Genomic DNA, 26060 nt, shown 5'->3' with positions numbered 1-26060 from the left:
CTAGATCACTGTGGAGACAACCACTGGGTGACAACTGGACTGGGTGAAGATCACGGACGACCTTCGCTCACCTTCGATATTTCTGTTGATTTTCTTTGGCCACGCCGAACACAGGTGCCCGGTGCCTTCTTAGACAAAACCTACGTTTTTTTACAATGTAGAATTCTATATCATGGAGTTGAAAGAGAGCCGCCCGCCACTATTTATTTATTGAAAATGAAATCTGGCCAGATTCAAATTCAGCAATGGGCTGATAGTGTGGCTGTGCGCTTCACCAAGTTTCGACTTTGACATATTACACGTCCATGGTGAGAGGTCGGGTAAAATGTAATGAATGGTAACAGATCTCATTTCATTAAAAACTATATTCATCAAAACATAATAAATAATATATAATACAATTGCATTATGACAAACAATGAAAATCATTTCAAGTCGTTAATGAGAATGAACAAGTTGAAAAAATAGTATTTGCATTCATGCACATATGTACAGGTGACAATGACTTGAGCAATATTTCCATTTATATCATCTAGCCTTGACACTTCTAGATACCCTGTTAAATACTAATGACTTTTCAGCCGACTCAAACTTGAATCTTTTTGGATGATGAAAAGAACGATATCAGAGTCAGATGTTACATAATTCATATATTGCAGTACCTGTAATCATCCTATACCAGGGGCGGATCCAAGGGGAGGGTGTGAATCCCCTCCTAAAAATGTCAAGTTGCCCTGAAATTTTACGCAATAATGAAAAATACGGTATTACATTTATAGGCCTACCTAAAAAAGTTTTAATTCATGACTTTCTCTACATTTTCCAAAAAATTAGTTAATGTTTTCCGATGAGCTTTTGGGGGTGTCCTTTTGATTTGAGGATATGCCCTACTAAGGGGCTGTATCCCTCCCTGAATCAGACCCTAGATCCGCCCTTGCTATACTACTCCACTCCAGGTCCATACATGTCTATCATTTAGGCTCTGTTCCTCGTTCTCAGGGAACTCGTAATCTTGATAATTATGGCTGTCACTACGATGGAAACCATTCTATCGAAGACTTACATCCGAAAGTGATCACCATCACGAAGTGATCGTGAAAACTGACGTCGAACGCCGATGATTTCAATGATTCGGAATTTGTAGAGAGTCTCTATGTGGTTTGTCGGAACTCCACTGATTCAGAACGCGGCTCGGAGTCGGGCGACTGTCGTGTGAACGCGGCCGACTGAACCGCCTCGAGAACAGTCGACTGATTTGTGGCGGTATTATGTCGGGCACGTGCATATCGGTGCACGGAAACCAGTTGTGCAAGAAATCAGTGCGTAAAATTTGCAGCTGTTCGCGAAGCGCGTCTCGTATTGTATGCGGTGCCTGAAGATTAGAAAATTGTCGCGGTGAGCAAAATTTACGAATTTTCTCCGTGGAACAGAAAAACCTGCTTAAACGAGATCAGTTTCATCCGGAATTTCATCTAACCCAGTCTACAGTCCACCTATACATAAATGTAAGTTAAATGCGATGTTTAACCCTATCGGTGCATATACACCCCAGTGTGGTGTATAAATCGGTGCTGGACTTTGCTGCTAGTACACTGAACTGCGGTGTACTGTTGTAATTGGCAATTAGTTTTTATCTCTAATGATTAAAAGATGGCAGCACCTGTCAAACAGTTAAATATTAGTAACTAAACGATACACCGCACCATGGTATAGATATAGCTATGTCGGTTATTCAATACATTGGGGTGGAATTTTTTTTCTAATTTCAAATCTCCAGCACTTTAGGGTAATAATTAATAAGCACTGAAAGGGTTTTAAACTAGATGGATTTCATTGGTCCTAAATGATACGAATCGAGTGGGTTCTACTGCAACATATCTCCTCATTGCGGAATTTCATATCTTATATGATAGACTGCACTTATTATGTTCAAGACCAATGAAATTATTCTGGATAAAACATCATATTTTACATGCAAATACAGTAGACTCCATTTATCCATGGAAAATGGCATATGAAAAGACGTACCCAGCACTATTTGTGGATGGCTTGAGAAGAGGCTTTTTATGATAAGCAATGCGTGTTAACTTTCTTAATATCTCCGCTAAAATCCTTTACACAGTGGCTAAGAGTCGACAGTTAAACATCAGCTTTAAAGAATGGTCACGTACCTCTGGATTGTCGGCGTCTATGACTTCATAAATGGCCAAACCCCACTCAACGAATAGAATCAAAAATCCGACGAAGAATCCGACGTAGATGATCCAGAATATTCCCCATAACGATTCCATTGAAATTGCCGTCGAAAGCAACGATTGCTTGCTGACTACAGGACAATCCGAAGAGTCTGAGATCCTTGAATAGAAAAATGCATTGTTGACATAGCTTTACCGGTTGAGCTGCCCCCTACATACACCCTTTCATATCCTTCCATATCCGGTCATCATCAATTATTAATCGTTAAAAAAACTGGGCCCTACCACTGCGCGAACAAATTATCGATGTAGCCATCTTCTCTATATTTCAAAATCTTCACCGTAAGATCTTTCATTAAAGAACTGCCTTTTTGTAAAGCGAATCCGTAACCGGCTGAACCGAAGCCTTCTCCAACGACGGTCAACTCACATCTCTGTCCTGACAATCAACAACAACAATATATACAGTATTTCAAAAATATTGCAGACGTTTCAACACGCCAAATTTGGTGCGGATTTGAACTTTGGTACAGAGGCTCAACGCCATCAGGCTCACTCACCTTTCCAATAATCAAGCGCGGGAGAATCTGCTATTAGGGCAAAAGTACCCGGACGTTCAATTGTATATTCAATACCTTCTTGTAAACTGGTGAATAAATGCATCGACTCGCCCAACGCTCTATCAATACACAATCAGACTGTTAGTCAAGTATTGCAGCAAGTACACATACAGCCAAACTAGGGGTCCAGGGACACTATGCCCACTTGGGAAGTGGTTCCAAATGCTCAACAATCTAACAATTTCAATATTCAACGCCCCCTGGTGACCATATACAGAATCCAATGACCTTGAAACTCGCCACAATCATAGAACATGTCAGCAGCTACGATTTTGTAATTGATTGTGATAACAAAATATGCCTCGTTACCACTTTATTATGGAAATACTAAGTTATTCTACTATTCAACGCCCCCTGGTGACCATATTCAAAACCCAATGACCTTGAAACTCACCACAATCATAGAACATGTCACGAACTATAACTTTGTAATTGATCATGGTAACAAAATATGCCTAGGTACCAATATAATAAGGAAATACTAAGTTATTCTACTATTCAACGCCCCCTGGTGACCATATAGAATAACTAATGGCCTTAAAACTTGCCACAATCATAGATGATGTCATGAGCTACAACTTTGCAATTGTGGTTACAAAATATGCATTGATACGAATATAATATAGAAATACTAAGATATTGCATTATTCAACGCCCCCTGGTGGCCATATACAAAAACCAATGACCTTGAAACTCACCACAATCATAGAACACGTTATGAGCTACAACTTTCTACAACTTTCTAAATGATTGTGGTAACAAAATACGCTTAGGTATCAATATAATGTGGAAAAACTTTTTCCCACTTACAAACGAGTACTGCTGACACCAAGATGGCCGCCAATTGCGTCATAATTGGCTGATGAAAAATACCTGTCTCAGGTATAAAACATCCCTTTCCAAAGAATACCCATCACAAATTGCAATGAGAAATGATAAACCAGTAGGAAGCTACAGGACTCAGAATTTGGGCCAAAATGAACATTTTTGGGCACTAAAAAGGTCATAGGACGGCCATCTTGAGTCCGATCGACCCAATTTTTGTTATGCTGATGGGCCCTGGGGGGAATTCACATATATCCGAAAGATCAAGGTAATTGATCAAAGCTTCTTCAAAATTTCCCTCAAAAAGTTCAAAAATGTGTAAAAAGTGCTGATTTTGGCGAACAACAATGGCTGCCAGTCGGCCATCTTGAATCTGACACGGACGAAAAGTGAACGCAATAGCCCGCTGGGACTAAAGTCCCAAGTGGGCTAAAAACCAGGCTACCTTGCCTAACAGATGGCTAGATGGGGTAATAATACCAATATCACTTCTCACCAGGGAGAGATGACTGATACACAGTTACAGATATATATAGACTAGGGGTAATAATACCAATAGCACTTCTCACCAGGGAGAGATGACTGATACACAGTTGCAGATACAGGCTTAAGGTAACTAGAAAGTGACGGAACACAGCATGAATATGTCCCCCCTGGTATGTTAATAGTTATGGCGTCCATTTTGAAAGAGCGAGTAAAAAGATTTTCAATTCCATTGAACGAGCCCATCACAAGAAAATCATTTGAAGTGTGTAGAGCACTAACGAGAATTAAAAGTAATACAGATAGGCTAAGGGTATTGATACCGAGTGTCACTTGACACACACGGTTGTATTTTCAATAAGAATTTTACTCACTGATAAGGGTCGATAGTCGCGTGCTGAAACAGCGAATGCGCGGAAGAGTTTGTGACCACGCCGAAACTGATGTCCGTCTGTACGGCTAAATCTTCAATCGAATTCACGGTCATCGTCGACTGCTTGATAGTCAGAAACGCGGCCAGATTCGCCGTGTACGTAGCTACAATAATCATACAGCCCAACCACCAGGTCAACGCAGCTATACGACCTACACGAAAATAAGTTGTTAGACTTTTCTTTTTCTTTAACTTGAGTACAGATCCACCACCCGGAATTATGCAAAAAAAAAACATACAGGGGTTATGAAAAAAAATCTGTTTTAGCCTTCCGTTAGCCTTCCGTTGTGTTGTTATCATGATTTCAAAAACGCTTTTCTCTATATTTCCGTCTTAATTTTCAATCCAATGATTTGGCCAAAAGTTCGTTTTTTTCTTCATTTCTCCCATAATTTGGCAAGAAATGTATACATACCACACCAGGCTGATGGATGCGGGGCTCCTCCTGCTCCGAGCAAGCATCCGAACGACCAGAAGAGTCCGTCCGTCACGCTGAAAGCGGCTTTCTCGTCCTCCCATTCTTCTAGATCCCACATATCGATGTCGGTATCCTCGGCTGGCACGCTGCTGACACGTCGATACGAAGTCGCCACGTGCGAGCGATGAGACTGCACCTCTAGCAAAAGAAAGAAAATCAAAAAAGTTTCATCAATAGCAGGGTGGCTCATATACAAATTCTCTGAGTTTTTTATGTTACAACACAAAATTCGCTGACTGAATTTGAGAAATTTTGTGGTGTTCAAATGTTAAACAAATGGGTGATAGAATCATATCTGAGTTCCCTGTGTTTTCTAAGTTTTTTGCAAGATTTGTCAAGTTTCCTGAATTTCCCTGATTTTTCTAGATTTTTTTCATTTTGGCCCCCTGAATAGGATCTCTATCGTCCAACACTAAGCCCAGTCCCGAATCGAAAAAGGATTGGTAAGCTATTTAAAGTATTTACTGCTTAGGGACATGAAACTCTTATGAAGAAGTTGACTACGTCGCTCGCGTTTGTCCAATTGAGCTTTAGACCCTAGAAAACAATCAGAACATGTTGATTAGTGAACTCACGATTGATGATGTTTAAATAGATTTTCTAGATTGGTGTATAGTGGAATTTTCACATTGAATTTTCAATTTTCACATAGTTGAAAATGATTATCCTGCACTGTATGGACTTTTATGTTAAGCTGGCGGATAATCAAGGGTTGACTGTATATCTGAGATAAGATTTGCAGTTAATTCATTATGGAATCTTGAAATAGGTACAGTAAACAACATCATAACTAAACGATTTATAGGAAAACTATGCTATGCCTTTTAAGTAATTTGTAAATTATACTCAATACCAGGAACATTTTTTGAAAATACTGATGCATCATCATCATTTTCTTAATTTTTGTTTCTTCGATGATGATGTTTGACAACTTAACACGCAACGTACCGTGATGACCGTACGGACTGAGTTTATCGAGTAAACAGATATGAACGGGAACGAACATGGCCGTCAATCCGATACACATCCACAGCCAGATCGACAGCGGTTTACTGAACGCCCACGGACTGTACGAGCCGACCTTCGCGAACGCTATCGACATCTGATGATCTAAGAACGGCTTCGTGAACGAAACGACGTTCTGTCGCTCGGAGTTGATAGTAATCGGGCCGACGGCGATATCAGCCGTCTGAAAATATTCAATCCTGACGGATGATGTATAAGGTTCAAAAATCGATACATGTTTCTCATTTCTGCTGAGCTTAAAAGTTGACCCGGCCAGCCGCCTATCTTACCCAGTACATTACGTATTATGGCATATATATATATATATATATATATATATATATATATATATAATATATATATATATATATATATATATATATATATATATATATATATATATATATATATCAAATGTTTCATGAACAACAATGCCCGAGGACAGTTACTTAGATAGAACATGCACAGCCTACCAGATGAATACTATACTTAATTGATACAGGCCTGAGTTATGACCGGTACTGAAAGTCATGTTGGAAGCGTCAAAAATTTTTTAAAATACATCCTACCTTATCAATCAACTCCTTTATCAATCCGTCCCACTGGCCGTGTATATCCGGCACGCCGTATTGTGAAACCAAGCGAATATTCACGTCGAATTTCAAATCGTTGGCTGCTTTGCGCAGCAGTTCGATGACTAGTCCCGAAAAACAGTCCAACCCGGCGCAACGACTGCCGTCGGGCATCGTCGCTTCATCGTCATAAATGACGAACGGAGGTTCCTGAAAAATCGGACCAAAAACGCCGATAAATGAAGCGTTTTGTATAAGACAGAACATAGAATACGTAGATGAGTTTTACGTACATGCACGGTCACTATATTCAATGGACGGTCGCTGAAATTCATTATATGATCGCGGATATCTTGTATGAGCACGTTCTTAAACGTCTTCACGTCTAAAGCATTGATCACCATCCGTTCGTCCTGAATCCAACTTCCGAACTGAAAAACCAATTTAACAAGTAGCACACTAAACTCATTTCAAATCAGGTTTCTAGTCTAAAAATTTGCCCATATCTTAAGATTCATCTTGCGAGACCAGCACCCATTGAGGGCTAGCAGGATCAATTGCAAGCTAGGTCTGGTGTTAAATAACTAAGAGGCCAGGGCTACCAAACTGAATAGGGCTACAGGTCCCGGTTCCACAGTTGTGAGTTAGAATTAACTCTGAGTTAAAATCAATTCATTTTCAATGAGTTAACTCTAGAGTCAAATTCAACTCACAACTGTGGAACTGGATCCTGCTTTCTAATTTTGATTTCTAAAGTTATACAGCAGATACATAAGAGACTTCCGGCTGTGTTAAGAAAAAGTCTCTTCGCAGAAACTTGGTATTTTCATTAATTTGACGAGTTTTTGAACCGAGAATCTAATTTCACATTACAAAGATGAATGTCTATATTTTCCCTTTCATTCTATTCATCACGGACGATAAATGAACTAAAGAAACTACTTTCGAGAAGTCGTTCGAATTTCACAAAGTAGTTACAAAACAGAATTGGTACAAATCATCTTTTCAATAATCGTAATTCTTGATGCCGTGCGAATAACAACAACAGACTCTCTGAAAGCCAGAGATAGAGACAGCAGACGGATTCAAGAATCATGAATTTCACTCGGATTCGAATCGGTCGTCCGTACTACTACATCATCCTGATGTCCGTGACGAACAAGTCCGGTAGCTACCGCATATTTTCGGTGGTCGTATTGCTCGTGTTGTTTCTGATGGGCACGTTCGGAAATTCGGCGTCGTTCCTGATAATGATAAGTCGCCGCTTCCGAGTGTTGTCCTACGCGAACTATCTGATCGTTTTGTCGTTTTGCGATTTCGTCGTCTGCACGAATTTCACTCTGATGCCCGTTTTGCAGTTCGTTCTGTTGCGTTCGAACGCGATGTCCGTGTACGTGATGCGCTCGCTGACCGGCTGTCGGATATACGAACACGTCACGTCGTTTTCGTCGACGAGCAGCGCTTGGTTTCTTGTCGCCATATCGCTGGAACGCGCCGCCGTCGTGCTGTTCCCGTTCACGTCGCGTTTGATCTGCACGCCGCGGTTCGCCCGCTGCGCGATCCTGTTCATCGGCGTGAAAACGGCGTTGGTCTGCACGATCGTTACGAAGATGATGCAATTTTCCGACCGCCTCGACGGATGTTACTACGACGTCCGGGATCAGTTCGTAATTTTCGCGCTGTTCGTTTCGTTGAATTACTTTCTACCGTTGCTGTTGATAGTAACGTCGAATTCGATTATAATCTATCAGTTGTCGAGGAGTCCGAAAGTCGCGTCGTCCGATAATAAAACGGCGAAAGCGAAACGAACGACGTTGATGCTCGTTACCATTTCGTTCGCGTTCATCGTTTTCACCCTGCCCAATACGGTCGCCGTGTTTTCGCGTCGATCGAAAATTACCGAGTTCCTCTTGGATATATTTTCGCTCGTGCAAGTTTGCAACTACGCGCTGAATTTCTACATTTACATACTATTGGGCCGGGAAATTCGCGCGTATTTCCTCGCGAAAATTTGCTGCAGGAAAAACTAAACACATGTACAGTAAACTTCACCAAACTCGGACAAACTCCACGCGGACATTAAGAATAATTCGCATAAAAACAAAATAATCAATTTTTATTTCTTAAGCTAGGGACACATGATCGCAATGACTAATTCACACAGCAATCAAGGGTTGACATTCTGACAGTGTACGCCCCTTAGTGGCTGCCATTTTAACAAATCACATGATCGATATCAATAATGAATCCTATTGGCTTATAAAAATTGATCACTCGTACAGGCAGATGGGCAAGAATTTCTGCGAACTGATTGCAGAGGGAAAATATCAAGCGACATGCTTGAATCAGGCGATCTGCCGAGCAAATATATCAGCCGTGAAACAGGCACACATGGGCAAATTCTTTGGGCAATTTCTCAAATCGTTACGATCAGGCCCCTAGCTTGATTTTTTCAATCCTTCACTCGGACTTCACATACAAACACACCAGTTTGTCCAAGGCGAGGTTTGCTGTAGAAAGCTAATATTCACCGTAAAAACTGGTTGTTAAACAAATGCAAAATCAAGGAAAGCCTAATCAAATTCACAAATTTTTCAACTGTATTATTGTTGAACTATCCTTAGAACAACTCACACAACTTAAGACTTATGAACGTTTTGGTGAAGAAGTTTAACGCAGGTATCAATCAGCTGCCTGAACCCACCACCTCCTTCAGACACCCAATAATGATTATCAGCATTTTATCAGCATGAAAGTTTTATGGATCAGTACCTCACCTGAGATATTCTAAATTGAAAATGAACAAACAAATGAACTACAAATGCAAGTAATATCTTATGGCCAATTTTTCAAACAGTGACCAATCTTTCCAAATTTGTCTTTAAGGAGAGTGGATTCCAGGTTGCAGATTAAGAGCTGCATAAATGGACCTTTAAAGTCAATTCACCTCGGTCCATCCAGATTCTTGAAGCACAACAAATTCGAATGATGTCCTATTCGGGCCGCCAGAATCATCAAATGAAATATGCTGCACCAAACCCTCGACATCTACCTGGAAAAATAGTGTATACAATCATAGCTCTGAACATCCTATATTTCCCTATATATAGATGATTTTCAGGAACGAAGTAATTGCTGAAGAATATTGCCCTCGGGCAAGTTATTGACTTCCCAGAATATCGCTGTATGAAGTGTAAAATGAGCTCCAGACATTTCTGGAGGAAAATCTATCACATAGGTCTAGACAAATACATTGTATTTCTAAACTAGGAAATATTTACTTGAAATTCCCAGCATAGCGGGGACCTATGTTCAATACATGGTTGATTGGGTTCTATGTTTAAAAAAAATCCAATAGGAAGTTTGAGGACGCACAATCATTGAAAGAGGCATCCATTCAAACCTTGGAGCCTGAGAGTAAAGAATAAAACCTGTTACCTGTTTGAGGTATTGATAAACTTGTTCTCCAGACAACCAGGGACTGGCCGGTATTTGTTTACAGTCTAATCCCAATGCAGAGTTCACCGTCACGTTATCCACCTCCAGCAAGTTGTGCATGGCGTTAGCGAACGCCAATACCGCGTCATAATATATCAACGAAAACTTCTACAAATCACACAAAAATCGAGAAACATATTTTTGAGATTGGATAAATACCATGGTAACAATGAACTTTTAATTGTCACCATGTCAACTATCCACTGGTTAACTCTAACCAACTTTTGAGCAAGTGGCACCTGGAGAGTTCGGCGTTTTAACTTTCTGAAAGTCAAATCTTAACCTATTCATCTAGATCGAGAAAGTAACAGGCAAACTTTTTCTATGTATAAATCAATAAAAATACCTGTTAGGAGATTTGCGTTTTAACTTTCTGAAAGTCAAATCTTAACCTATTCATCTAGATCGAGAAAGTAAAAGGCAACCTATTTCTATGTATAAATCAATAAAAATACCTGTTAGGAGATTTTGGGATTGACAAGAACAACACCAATATTGTAGTGTTGTATCGGCTATCCCGCCTAGGATCTTACGGCTAAGCTCAATCTTAACATCAATTGTAGTTAGACTTATTCGTAATTCACTTCCGAAGCTTAGGACCGAAGATCATGTAAGATCCCAGGCGAGACAACCAACACAACACTACCTTCCAGTCTAGATCGAGACACGATCTAAAGAGAAGTCGTATGAGTGACGGGGGAACATCCATCATTTCGAAAAACAAACTTACCACCGAGTCATCCCTCGGGCCTGGATAGACGAGTGGATCGGACCCGAGCCATTTCGAGTAGAACTCGTCGTACTGCGCGCTGAGCGACAAATTCTTGCGAATAGCCACGAATCCTTTCAGCTCGGGAAACTGATTCATATTCGAGCGGAACGTATCCTGCAAAAATAATCAGACGATGTGGTTTCAACAGGCAAAATGGTTGAATAAGTTTACAATGACTGTAATTTTGCATTAAATTCCTTATTTTTCCATGTATTGATTATAAGTACAAGTATTGAGTATTCGTGTATTGTAAACTCTTTTTTTGTGGCCACCTCCCATTATTAGTGCATTGGATGTGTCAGTATTTCACAAATACAACAATCATTGGAAAAAAACTCTGCTTCCCTATTTACTGTCGTGTAGCTGGACGTAATGCTTTTACTTTGATGGCACCAATTTCATAGAATGTATTACGGAAGGAAATTCGAGGAAGTCCAACTGTTTCATGTTTTAAGTTACACTAAAAACTTTCTATTCTAGGAAACTGTACAATCGATGTTCTAATCTGCTTGTGTCTTATCTTCTTATAATGTGAAGTGCAATGATTATGGAACGATAACCACACTCAAACGTGGTGAACGGATAATAAGATAAAAACCCATTATCTACAGATTAAAAGAATTTTAAAACAAAAATTTATTTATTCAATCTAAAATACACCTGACGATGATCTCTAGGGTGAGATCGAAATGTCGTGTCTTATATATATTTTAGATTAAATAAATAAATTCTTGTTTTTAAATTCTTTTAATCTGTAGATAGTGGGTTTTTATCTTGCAATGTTTATGTTTTATAGAAATGCACTTTATAAATGAATAGATAATCATTATCAAATAGATTATTCGTCCGAAGTTACACGAGTAACGCACCGTAATCGTAATGCCTGCCGAACCAATCCACAACCAGCCAGCATCGAGCATTCCTAACTGATTGGCTTGTTTCATTATCTCCACAGCGTAATCGGCATGAGTATGCAATAAAACCACGCGCGCTCCTGAAATATATATACATTACAATCATCGATCCGATGTACTACTGCTTGTTAACTTACATGCATGTGCATCGACAGTTACCATGAACTGTAATGTGCATGTGCATATATGAAGCAAGACATGTACATAAATCACAAACATAAACTCTTCCTAAACCAACTAAAACTGTAGATGCATCAACTTAGGTGACCACAATCCATCCATTATACAAGCAGTAATAATAATCTAGTATAATCTTATGCATAAAACAGATGCCCAACTTATCAAAGTATTTTCCCTGAGAGAAATCAGTTGTTCTCTGTGTTTTCCCAATTTTCCACAATCGTGGTCACCATGATCAACTGTCAGGCACGTAGTTCCAAATGAAAAAATGTCCCGAATTCCTCCTCGCACTAAGGGACCTCAAAATTTGAGTGGGGTCCGTACCCCACTGATACGCCATGGGCCATGGATCTGTCACCCTTTAACACTCAATAGCTGCCTGCAAAATGAAGCAAAAGTTCCTTCCGTTTTCACTCCAAAAGCCGTGAAATCACTCCTGACGTTTGCATCTAATTTGCATGATTATCTGAAGGACCTGGCTGCATTAGATACATGGCCAAACCATACACGCAGCAACAAAAATGCCACTCAAGTCTCATATTTCATGAAAAGAACCCCTAGTAAATTTCATGCTAGATCCCCCAAAACGATGATATGACTACGACTTGACATGTACCTGTATGTTTGATATTTTGCAGCTGAACGGACGCGTTTAGCATCGACACATTGCTCGGTACGTTCACCCGCTGCGCACTGAGAATTCTCCACTTGTTCGACGCCGCTATAGTTTGAAACTCACTCAATCCGTTTATTCCTTGAAAAATAAGAAACACTTTTATATGAGACCTAAAAAATTACCAGGACACATTTTTCAAAACAACTTCAAAAGACCAACCATCTCTTAATTTCTATGACACCGGGACCGAATCATAAAACCTATTGAATTAATGAAATTAATCATTGAATAGATGAAATATGAAATAAAATCGATTTAAATACCGGCACACGTACCAAATTCTGTGTCGTCGGTAAGCAAGACCATCGTCATGAAATGGAAATAGTGGACAAAATCAGCCAGGGCCACACTCTGCAACGCATCGGTTGGACTTAAACGTAATATGTACCTGAATCAACGATCAAAATAAGTGAATTAAATTTAAGGTAGCAATGTGGACGACTAGTAGGGAATCAACACACTAATACTCGTTCCGAATACAGGCACGAATACTAGGTCTGATTGATGAACCCAGGAATTTTTCACATCCTAAAAATTGGCTCTTCACATTTTTTAATATAATTTTCCAGATTTTACACATTTTTTTTACATGTGAGTTACTGATCACAATCTCAACCGATTAAATCAATGAAACTTTTAGAATTGCTAAAATTTCAACACAGGGTTACCATGTATAAATTCTGAGCTCCACAGAATAAAAGAGGAACTTTATATGTCTGCATAGGAATTAGTTTACAATCGATTTTAATGTAGAAATAGGATTTTAAATATCGATTTAGAATAAAATGAAATGGGTCCAGTTCGTCAAAACTTAAAATCAACCTGATCAATTTCATTTTAATTGACCTTAACATCGAACATTTTTTGACTAACTGCAGGCGTTTGAGCAGAATAAGTACATGAATTTAGAAGCCATTGTTGATTGTTGTGCTTACCGATATATTTCATTGAAAATAGCCAGATGCGGATCGGAAGCTGAAGGTGCAATTATCGGTATATGAAACCCAAAGTTCAATGGATGAACAGCCTTCAGATTAACGGAATACGCCGGACCTATTATTGCATACACGCCTTGCTTTATCTGGCTACAAACTGCAAAAAAATATCTTACAGTTCTAAAGACAAATATTACAAGTCTTGGTCACAAAAGCATTTTTGGCTTGGCCTAGAACAATCGTCAATGTGTGCCTGCCGTGAACCAGGCACACGCATTTGAACCGGACACACACATGGAAGTGGAAGTGGAAATGTACAACGGACGGATGGATCTTTCAGGTTCATGCAAATGAGTACAGTCTAAAATGGAACAGGCAAATTTAGAATGGACTTTAACGAGTACCAACAGATCAAATTTAGACCATTGAGAATAACGTAGTTTGAATGAAGCTTTAAAATGAAAATGTTTGTGTATATATATATTGCTATAGTTTTTTCTAAATGGCCATTAAGGCTTCACGTTTCCTCTGCAATTCACTGCGCAAATAGTTATGCAACCACGCAAATTTGTGTTTAGTTTTCACCTCAATGAGACATCGAAAATCGTAGCTGAATTGAAAATTAACTAGAAATTACCCTGACTTCGTGAGCATGTTGATAACATTGGTCGTAACCGAGCTCTTAAAAGAATAGTAACTACTCTTGAATAGTGATGCAGGTCACATCTGCATTACCAGCTACTACTGACTTTTAAACACTGTCGATTTTCCTGCCACGTCAAGCAGACTCATCTTTCTGATGAGAATGAATGGAGCGATTGACAATCTTCGTGCAAAACCGTTGTTCCCATTAAATCCAACTAATTTGAGCTTTTTTTTAAAAATTGACCTTTCTCCGACTCAATTGGCTCCCCCAGCTGGTCACTGAGTTTCAGGGTTGCTATTCCAGCACGCCACCCCCCAGTAACTCTTAAAGTAATGAAGCAGTTTCAGTATTTCCGCTAATTGCTGTCATTTCTTCTGATGACAAAACATTTCGCGAAGTCGGTGACGAAAACTTTTTCTCATTGCGACATAAATAAAGAAATTCGCGGATGCTGAAATTTTCCTCATCAAGTCTTTTACGCCGTCCAAATAAGGCCCTGTATTGGGTAACAGCAGAACGTTCTTGCCGTATATAAACACTATGAAGTTGTTAATCGTACCGGACAAAAGTAGAGAGCGCTTTAACAAATGTATACAGCAAATAATAACTAAAGAAATCGTCAAACTTCGATCTTGTTTATTCTTAGAAGGGACTGTTGATGACGTCATGTGTTTTCTGTCGTTACTTGAAGATTTCAGAATCACAATTATTATCATGGTTATTATGAAAATGGTCACGGATGGAATCATATGAAAAACTGTTGCATGAACGAATAACATGTAATAACGATAGTAAGGGTGTTTGAATAGAGTTGTTAACCTAATGCTCCATCTTTCGTGTCCGGTGCACGGATTGATAGTCCTGCTAGTCCATCTACGAAAAAACAAGTGCACGGATGTCACTGCAACTAATGAGGTTATAGCTACTACATTGATGCGAGCTCGTTTCATTGAAATCAGTGTGCTGGCTTTTAGAGGCCACCGAACTACAATCAATCTGTCCACAGCGATGACAAGAATTAACAAATCGGCCAAACTTGAAAAACAGAACCTAATTTGTTGCGTGTACGGGTAGAGTCTTTTCATAAAGTGGTTGAATTGTAAAGTATGGTCGAGTAATAACGTGTGACTGTACAATTCACTCTGGAAATCAAATACAAGATAAGACGCACACATACACACGTCGAGAATAGCCAGATATTTCAGATAGAAAATACTCGTATTTTTCGAGATTTCTTTGTGCAGAATCACGAACGACAAAACGTTTCCGATAACGCCGAACACAGCGACGCTAGCGACGACCCAGTTCTTAACCTGGTAAAACATGTTCAAGTTAAACGATTTGTAGTCAGAATGATGGATGAATTCGCATCTCCAATGCGGTCTGAATCCTTTAACCGTAGTCGTAGCTACTGCAGCAGAATTCAAACTGAAAGTCACGTTCATCTCTAGTATCAATTACTGCGAATGACGTCTGTAAACTGCTGCAGTAGTTATGAATATTACTCCTCATTAAAATCGGGGAGATCTCTCGTTAAATATGATCCTCATTATCCCCGGTAGAAATATTTTTTTACATCATCAAAATTTATATCGATCATCAACTAGCGAAACACCTGTAGCAATGTCATACATGTTTTTACCCAGAAGTTCAAAATTACGATTCATGGGCCGAGAATTAAGTACATAGGACAAGATTATGGTACAAACTTGCTGAGAGCTGACAATGGCTTTTAAAGCTTTCAAGATAGGATATTTCTTTTTAACCAAAAGCCATTCAAGCTTAACCAGCGATCATGCGAATATACGTTTTTGCTTTACTTTTTGACGAATCAACTGTAGTAGGTCTCGTTGATGTATGTCTTGGGATTGTACGCAGTGAAAAACATGATCTGCTCCATTGGAGCGCGTTATCTATTACTGAATACGGTTAGACCCTAACATCTTTCATAAAATAGTAACAAATACTGAAGTCAGGAACAGTTGGCAGCTCTGATGCTGTGTATAATGCGATATGATGCGCAAAAATCTCTCCGTAGTGAACAAACTAATACAGATAATCCGGCTCCAATGCGCACTAACGCGAAAGTCCATAAAATGAATTCAATTACTGACGAGAAATTACTGACGATTTACTAAAGAATTGTTAGAAAATTTCTAGCCCTGCTCAGGCTACAATTTACGATCCCTAAGTAGGCTGTAGGCCAGTCGAACTGCTTATAACTCGCAATCTACGCCACCCGTCAACATGGAATTTTCAAAAAAGATACTGACCATCTTTCTTTGAAACTTAAAGTAAATCGGATGACGATTACTATATTTATCCAGTTCACAACTTTGAAGTGGCAATTTTCAATAGAAATCTTGTTTGCCTTGTCAATTCTTAGCCCCTATGACCATTTATTATTCATAAAGATTTCATTATAAATAGGCCTACTAATTATTCTAAAGTTTCAAACAATATGCGAGCTTACAGTTTAGTGTTAACTACGAGCAATTATTGCTTGTGGGTGTTGACCACTGCGTATACCAGCAGTCTTGTCATGCACACAGTTTTTAAAATCATTTGCAGTTTCTTACGAGTTAGTTGTAATGACACTAATCATCAGTTGTACCCCCAGATAATTTCGAAAACTTCGATGCATTCTTAATATTAGTATGCTGAGCACTCTCCTGGTTGAAATGAGGAATGAAATATGCTCACTATTTCACAATTTTCTAAACAAATGTCTCGGGAGAAAATTACCAAGGTTACTCGGCCAAAAAGAAGATCCAGTGTGAAAAAGAGAAAAATTATAATAAATATTGCTGCAAAGCAGCGATAATGGGTTTTCTGACCAGTCATGCTGTCTAAGATTAAAGGAATTATAGAAAATGAAATTATTTCATTTGCAGGATTCAAACTTGATGTGGTATCTTCAGAAATGAAAAAAAAATTGCCGGGTATTCAGACCGTACAACTGGAGAAAATAAAAGTGTCACTGAAGCGAACGGGGGCAGAGAAGATTTGGATATTCACAGAGCATTCCTCTTTTTAACGTATTATCAGGTAAATGTGCCTTCAGGAATTCCAGCAGGAGTATGGGAGACCTGAAGGGACATGCCGATTGCCGATGTCTAGTAGTATATTTTCGCTGCTGTTTCATGTCTAGCAGTAAGTAATTCTAAGTTTAAAAATATGATGGACAGTACATACATAGAATCCGCTAGTTCAGAGTGACTGTTATATTTATATCAGAATGCAATATTTTGTTGTTAGTTGTCGAATCTGATAGATGAACTGTATGTGTGAAAATAAGTGGAAAATATATAATAATAATAATCAACAGAATTTCAGGAACAGGTGACGAAGGTCAGATAACCCTAATAACAATAATCCACGGAATAACAACAGGGTTTCTGTGAAAGCAGCAGAAACCCTAATTGTCAGTGACGCTATTCGATTCTAAGTGTATTAAAATATGGGACCATCTTTTCTCTCTCGTTTCTAGATTTGAACCGCTTCTTACCAATACATTTTCATTCAGGCTTTATGGTCATTCAACTCTCTCTAGCTAAACAATTGGATAAGCGACCTTTCTAGGTATCACCGTCATCATTCCTTCCTCTGAACATGAGAATAAAATCAAACCTTATACATTTTAGTAAGATATATTCAGTTAGTTACATGGAATTCACAAGTTAATAGTGTTGTCAATCAATAATTCCCTCAGTCAACAACACTAATAATAGAGAAAAAATTCACCGATGCCAACCGCGCACATTGACCAAAAAATGGTGCCTCAAAACTGTAATAAGATTTCAATGCTGATAGTTACTGTCTCTAGTAACTGTTTTTAGCGGTTTCAGCATCACTGCTAATCCTGGTTAATCACTGCCATTTTTTCTGATAACGAAACACATTTCGCGAAGTCGGTGACGAAAACTTTCTCTCATAGCGACGTAAATGAAGAAATTCGCAGACGCTGAAACATTTTTCATCACGTCTTTCACGCCGTTCATATAAAGTGCTTTACCGGGTAACAGCAATGCTTTCTTTCCGTATTTATACACCAACAAGTTGTTGATCACACCGGACAAAAGTAGACAGCGTTTTATCAAATGTATACAGCAAATAATAACTAAAGAAATCGTCAAACTTCGATCTTGTTTATTCCTAGAAGGAACTGTTGATGACATCATGTGTTTTCTGGTATCGCTTGAAGATTTCAGTATTACAAGTATACGTATGGTAATTATGGAAATGGTCACAGAAGGAATCATATGAAAAATTGGTGCATGAACGAATAACATGTAATAACGATAGTAAGTGTTTTTACTGAAAGCAGTTATCTTCATTGTCCATCTTTCATGTCCAGTGCATGGATTGATAGATCTACTAGTCCATTTAAGAAAAAACGACTGCACTGACATCAAGGCAATAAATAAAGTTATAGCTACTACATTGATGCGAGCTCGTTTCATTGAAATCAATGTGCTTGCTTTTAGAGGCCACCGAACTACAATAAATCTGTCCACAGCGATCACCAGAATTAACAAATCAGCCACACCAGAAAAACGGAACCTTACTTGTTGCGTGTACGGGTAGAGTCTTTTCATAAAGTGGTTGAATTGTAAGGTATGGTCGAGTAATAACGTGTGACTGTACAATTCATTCTGGAAATCAAATACAAGATAAGACGCACACATACACACGTCGAGAATAGCCAGATATTTCAGATAGAAAATACTCGTATTTTTCGAGATTTCTTTGTGCAGAATCACGAACGACAAAATGTTTCCGATAACACCGAACACAGCGACGCTAGCGATGACCCAGTTCCTAATCTGGTAGAACAGGTTCAAGTTAAATGGTTTGTAGTCAGAATGATGGATGAATTTGCATCTAGGATGCGGTCTGAATCCTTTGACGGTCGTTGTAGCGACTGCCGTCCAATTCACACTGAAAGTCGCGTTCATATTTAACTTGTGAGTGACATCTGGAAAACTGCTGCAGTATTTCTGAGCTACGATTAATAATATTAACTGTTTTCAACTGAGGCAAGAGAAGTTGAGAGACCAAATATCCCAAAAAAATCTCATCTTTCAATGATTGAATTACATATATTTTCAATCTAGTTTGCGAGGCTATCAGCAAAATGATTTTGGAAAGGATTTTCGTTCCGAATTTTGTGCGACCCCGCATACTGATTCAAGACCCACGATTAATCAAAAATTTATGAGATGTTGATCTACACTTACTTAATTGCACACGGCTAATTCCATTCTAATCTACAGACTCATAAGCTTTGCATAAAGTGTCAGTGTCAGAAAAAATATCATTCGAATTAAATCAGAAAAAGATCGTATACTGATGCTGATTATCCAGCTAGAATTTTTTTCACATCATTAATAATCATATCAATTACTAACGAACGAAAAACCTGCGGAAACCAAAGGCGTTTTCAAACTTTTCGATTCATTGGCCGAGAATGTAGTACGCAGGAGCATTTCATGAGAGCTCAGACCACTATTGCAAAATCTTCTATATCCCATAGTAAAATCAAGAAATTCCAGAGTTAGGTTCATACATAAGCGCATAACTCCAGGAGGAATCTTAGTAATGACTACTAGTTGGTCTCTCGTGAGCCACAGACTTTGTACATATAACCCTAATTCGTCACCTTTCCTATTTTCTTCCCTAATTAGGAAAATCTTGAGATGTTTTCAGTTGATTTTTCCATGTTATAACACTGAATTCCCTGAGTAAATCCAAGGAATATCTTTGTTCAAAATGATAAAATTTCTTCACTTTTCATTGATAAAGCAACGTGCAGTCAATAACACGAGCCGAGCCATGGCTGACAATTCCGTTTTAGGATTTAGTCTTACGGAGACTGAGCATCAGTTGAGGTAAGATGATGAAATAAATTGAATCGTCTGTTATAACCACTGGAAAACTCAAGAACATAATAAAACAGTCACAGAGTTGCATAATCTAGGTTGCTAATTTGGCAACACACTCCTAGTAACTGTCTCACTAATCAAGCAGGTTCAGTACTAAACTGCCAATCACGGCCATTTTTTCTCATAACAAAAAACACATTTCGCAAAGTTGGTGACAAGCAGGTTTTCCTAACATAGGTATACACGCAGTCTCATTACAAATTTGGCTCGAGCACCTAAACGTTGAATACAAACAAATTTCAACTCCTGATCTAAAACCTGAAACCAAAAAATGTGCAGCACTGGGTACTGTGGAAATTAGGTAAAATTGGGTTGATTGAATTTTTTCTACATCTTCAACATTCATATCAATTATCAATAAGGTAAAAACCTGTCGATACCAATGTTGTTTTTTAGCCCAGAAGTTCAAACTTCTCAATTCCATTGGCCAAAAATTTGGAACGAGCCGAATGTATGTGGTGCCTGTGAAGACCATGAGGGAATTCGGATAAGCAGGGTTGCCAACCTCTGAGACGTGCTATCAGTAACAAATTTAATTGTTTTCAGTAACATTCCTTGAAATATGAAAGAAACTTAATCAGTAATCACCAGTAAGACCATAAGTTGCATCTTTCATATTTCTGTAGGCAACAAACAAATAGAATCAGTATATTGGTTGTAACAAATAGTAAAAAATACTGAACATCAGGGGTGGGTTTTGAAGACTGGTATTATCTTTAATCCAGGCGCTAACTAAATTGAAAATGAACTGAGTTAACGTCCAGGTTAAAGTTACTACCATACAGTCTATAAAACCGGGCCCAGAGAACAGTTGGCAGCTCTGGATAAGCATGTGCCTCGGGAAACCGGGTCCTACATAATCGTCTCTCCAATAAGAAGTGTAATTCTGAGTTTTTACACAATAACAGGGTTATTACTGATGAACTAGAAATTGCAAACCAGTTCAATGATTATTTTGTAAATATTGCTTCATCTCTTGAGTCTAAAATTCCAAATTCCACTCACGATTTTAAACAATATCTTGGCGATAAAAACGAAGAAAACTTTTTTCTCTCACCTACATACCCCTCAGAAGTCGAGGAAATTGTATCTAACTTACAAAGTAAACCATCGTGTGGATGTGACAATATCAGCAATAAATTACTCAAATCTATTATTTGCGCTATTTCAAGTCCCTTAACTCATATCTTTAATTGTAGCTTTGTCACAGGTATAGTTCCCAATATTTTCAAAATCGCTTACATAACCCCTATTTACAAAATGGGTGATAAGTCTTCTTTTAGTAACTATCGCCCTATTTCTGTTCTACCCTCAATTTCAAAGGTGTTGGAAAAACTTGTTTACAATCGGTTGATAAAATTTCTTGACAAATATAAAATCTTAAATGACCGGCAGTTTGGTTTTAGAAAAAAGTACTCAACTTCCTCTGCATTAACGTACATTACTGATAAAATAGCAAACTCTCTAGATAATGGTTTAATAACCGCTGGTGTTTTCATAGACTTATCAAAAGCATTTGACACAATTAATCACAAAATCCTAAATTCAAAATTAGAACATTACGGTATACGTGGCATACCATATCTCTGGTTCCAAAATTATCTAACTAATAGAAAACAAGCAGTGAAGTTCAATAACTGTTTATCCTCAACTCTCTACATTAATTCTGGTGTCCCTCAAGGCTCTATCCTAGGGCCGCTATTATTTTTGATTTATATCAACGACTGCCCTTCCTCCTGTAATGGTTTCGGGCTAATAGATTGTCTGTAAATGTAGGAAAAACCCAGTATATCATTTTTGGTAATAAAGACCATATTAAACTCACCATTCGTCTGGACGACCAAATTATCAAACGTGTTGATTCTACAAAGTTTCTAGGTGTTATATTTGATCACAATTTAACCTGGAAGGAGCATATATCTTTTACGTGTAAAAAAGTATCTCGTGGAATTGGTATAATCAATAGATTAAAGTACATTTTACCTTCAGATATTCTAAAATCTACTATTGTTTCGTTCACTCACACCTACATTATGCCAATCTCATTTGGGGAAATGCCTGTAAAATTTATTTGCAACCATTATACATCCTTCAGAAAAAAGCCCTTCGGATAATCACTCGTTCAGATGGGCTTGAACATACATCCCCGATTTTCAGGAAATTAGAAATTCTTAAACTGGATGACATTTACAGACTTCAAATTGGATCGCTTGCCTTCTTAAGTATCAACCTTTTATTACCGACCATTTTCAAAGATTTTTTCATTCTCAGGAACACCCAAAATCTACGTTCTAGTCGCAGACCTATGGCCTTATCAATAGAATTTGCTAAATCTAAATACAAGTATACATCTATGAAAATTCAAGGAGCGAAATTCTGGAATGGTTTACCAGAGAAATTAAAATATCTAGACTCGATATCCAACTTCAAAATTCAGCTTCAGCGTTATCTTCGTTCCACTTATTAATTATCTGTGTAATCTTTTTGAACGTGCCACATTACTTTATCTGCAATTGTCTATGTATATTATGTATATTTGGTTTGTTTGGTAAACTAGAAATGAATGTGAATTGGTGTATATGTCTGTGTGTATGTGAGAGTGTATGGACGAGGGGTTAGGACTAGATTAAGCCAACTTTGGCTTCTCCTAATTCCTCGCATAATTTATTGGTACATTGTTTTCCATATATTGTGTATTCATTTGTAAACTCTGTAACAATCTTTTATGCAAATAAATCATATCATATTAGCTTATCCCTCGAATTCTACATTTTTTTTTCGCAGGCATCAAATTGTTTATTAAATTAAATTTTCTTGTTTCTGATAACGAAACACATTTTGCGAAGTCGGTGACGAAAACTTTCTCTCATCGCGACGTAAATGAAGAAATTCGCGGACGCTGAAACTTTTCTCATCAAGTCTTTTATGCCGTCCATATAAGGCCCTTTACCGGGTAACAGTAAAGCTTTCTTTCCGTATTTATACAATAACAAGTTGCTTATCGCACCGGACAAAAGCAAAGAGCGTTTTATCAAATGTATACAGCAAATAATAACTAAAGAAATCGTCAAACTTCGATCTTGTTTATTCCTAGAAGGAACTGTTGATGACGTCATGTGTTTTCTGGTATCACTTGAAGATTTCAGTATTACAATTATATTAATGGTAATTATGAAAATGCCCACAGACGGAATCATATGAAAAATTGGTGCATGAACGAATAACATGTAATAACGATAGTAAGGGTGTTTGTATACAGTTGTCAGTTTAATTGTCCATCTTTCGTGTCCAGTGCACGGATTGATAGACCTTCGAGTCCATCTAAGAAAAAACGACTGCACCGACATCAAGGCAATAAATAAAGTTATAGCTACTACATTGATGCGAGCTCGTCTCATTGAAATCAGTGTGCTGGCTTTTAGAGGCCACCGAACTACAATAAATCTGTCCACAGCGATTACCAGAATTAACAAATCAGCCACACCAGAAAAACGGAACCTTATTTGTTGCGTGTACGGGTAGAGTCTCTTCATAAAGTGGTTGAATTGTAAAGTATGGTCGAGCAATAACGTGTGACTGTACAATTCACTCTGGAAATCAAATACAAGATAAGACGCACACATACACACGTCGAGAATAGCCAGATATTTCAGATAGAAAATACTCGTATTTTTCCGGTTTTCCTTGCGCAGAATCACGAACGACAAAATGTTTCCGATAACACCAAACGCAGCGAAGCTAGCGATGACCCAGTTCCTAATCTGGTAGAACAGGTTCAAGTTAAACGGTTTGTAGTCGGAATGATGGATGAATTCGCATCTAGGATGCGGTCTGAATCCTTTGATGGCTGTCGTAGCGACTGCAGTCCAATTAACAATGAAAGTCGCGTTCATCTCTAACTGTGAGTGACGTTTGAAAACTGCTGCAGTATTTCTGAGAAAACTACCATTAACAATATTAACACTTTTCATCACAATCAACAGAAGTTAAGAGACCAATTTTCCGAAAAAAATAACAAATCTTTTAGCGATTGTATTTCCTATATTTTCAATTTAGTTCCCGAGGCTAATCAGCGAAATGATTTTGGAAAGGATTTTCGTGCCGAATTCTGCGCTACCTCGCTAACTGATTCAAGACCCACCGTTAATCAACAATTTATGCAATTTATGAGATGTGCTTCGTAACGCTTAATACCAATACACTCAGTTAATTGCACACAGCTAAATCCATTTTTTCAACTAGAGGCTTATAGGCCTTGCATCAAGTGTCAGTATCAGAAAAAAATATCATCTAATTAAATCAGAAAAAAAGATATATTTCACATCTAAACTGATGCTGATTTTCCCATTAGAATTTTTTCTTCCATCATCAACATTCATATCTGGGACAAGCGAAAAACCTGAGGAAACGAATGGCGTTTTTGGTCCAGCAGTTCAAGCTTTTCACTTCATTGGCTTAGAATTTAGTAGGAGCATTTCCAAATTTCAGAATGTTTTAGCGATGCCAGTGGAGACCATGTGGGAATATCGAAACCTATGTCCATGGAATTCATAACCTATCACCTACCAAAAATGTACTGACCCATAGAGGCCACTGGTCACCAAATGAAATATAGTTTTGGGGGCTGATCTAGCTGCAGACTGACAGGAGCACAAAGAAGTGAAAAAGGCATCATAAGGACAAAGGGCAGATCGTCCACTAAAAAAGCAAGTCGACGCCAAATTTAGCTAGAAAATTTTAAAATTTCACTGCATTTTAATGCAATCTCCAGGTACTTGATTGAATTTTAAGAGAATACAAGCTTAAGTCTACGGCACCTGGCTGCTTTTCCATTAATAATGGATGGAAGATTCCTTGAAAAAATCGCTGCCATTTTTCAAATGGGCATAGGAAAATGGTGACGGGAGCACGTGCTCCTCGGGCTCCATCTCGATCTGGCCCCGAGGTAGGTACAAAGTTTTTAGCGATTAAAACAAACAGCTCGCTCAAAATAATCAAATTTTCTTCGAATCAATTACAATATCTACGTAGCTGGCCTTTTTGTGGATTTGATCGCAGATATTGCTTGACAATTGCTAAATGAATGTCGTTGTAATTTTTGATTTTTCGTCTTCAATTTTAGTCTATATCTGCGATCGATCAGTGAAGTCTTGAAAACATTCTTACATGGAGCGCGCACCTGAAATCGTATCGGAAAGAGTTGTTTTTTATGTTTTATCTACCTTTATTGAAACATTCTTAAAAACATTTTTACCTCGCAAAAGACAATTGAAAAAGAGCTATGAAAAAATAAACTTATTTCATTATCAGTTACTACGAATTTGTTATTTCAATTTGTATCCTTTAGGAACGTCTTGAGATGTTTTCGAATAGTGCAAAAATCAACTGAAATATAACGAACAGGGCTGCCAACCTCTTACAAGTTGAATTTTTTTCAGTAACATTTTGTTAAAACATGAAAGTAAATGTTCAAATTAATCAGTAATCAAGAGTAAGACCATCAGTAACATCTTTCATATCTCTGTATGCGTCAAACAAATCAAATCCGTATTTTGCATTATAGAATAAACAAATACAGAAAATCAGTTGGCAGCCCTGAATGAAATGGGACGTATTTAAACTTACACGCACGACCTGGGTTTCACTAAAATTCCATACGTTCAATGTCATAACTCCATCAGGAATCATTTTAATAGGTGAAATTTGATTCTAAATACGCCAAGTTTTTGCATGGATAAGTCGTTGTTCATTTATGGTAGAAATGTTCATTATCCAATGATATGCAATAATTTTGAATGTAAGTTGTTTTAGATATCCCAACTCAAATAGTTTGATTGGACTAAGTTGCTACAAATTTCCATACTGTGTGATTATCGTGCTACG

General features: G+C 38.1%; 1 protein-coding gene across 1 annotated transcript; it reads right to left on the bottom strand.

Annotated features, from left to right (window-relative positions):
• Nucleotides 1-1123: 1123 nt before the first annotated feature.
• LOC141908539 (glutamate receptor 2-like) lies at nt 1124-15677 on the bottom strand. The gene is made up of 18 exons (XM_074798633.1): nt 15410-15677; nt 13587-13743; nt 12927-13039; nt 12592-12729; nt 11751-11875; nt 10840-10995; nt 10050-10217; nt 9559-9663; nt 6905-7042; nt 6609-6821; nt 5983-6223; nt 5500-5571; nt 4972-5172; nt 4498-4708; nt 2756-2874; nt 2481-2634; nt 2172-2355; nt 1124-1372 (listed from the first exon to the last, which is right to left on the bottom strand). The coding sequence occupies exons 1-18, from the start codon at nt 15675-15677 to the stop codon at nt 1124-1126; spliced, it is 3012 nt and encodes a 1003-aa protein (XP_074654734.1).
• Between the last annotated feature and the right edge of the window lie 10383 nt (nt 15678-26060).

This window comes from Tubulanus polymorphus, chromosome 7 (assembly GCF_964204645.1).
Source record: "Tubulanus polymorphus chromosome 7, tnTubPoly1.2, whole genome shotgun sequence".
Taxonomy (NCBI): Eukaryota; Metazoa; Nemertea; class Palaeonemertea; order Tubulaniformes; family Tubulanidae; genus Tubulanus; species Tubulanus polymorphus.
Note: the sequence above shows the minus strand (reverse complement) of the source record. Positions and strands in the feature narration are given on the sequence as shown.

What these genes read in the sequence shown, in the direction of transcription:
- LOC141908539 (XM_074798633.1), bottom strand. Translation starts at nt 15,677, where the DNA reads ATGAACGTGACTTTCAGTTTGAATTCTGCTGCAGTAGCTACGACTACG. An exon ending in TTTATCAATACCTCAAACAG is followed by an intron (nt 9,664 to 10,049) that starts GTAACAGGTTTT and finishes CTATTTTTCCAG; the next exon opens with GTAGATGTCGAGGGTTTGGT. An exon ending in GATAATTTGTTCGCGCAGTG is followed by an intron (nt 2,356 to 2,480) that starts GTAGGGCCCAGT and finishes TTTCTATTCAAG; the next exon opens with GATCTCAGACTCTTCGGATT.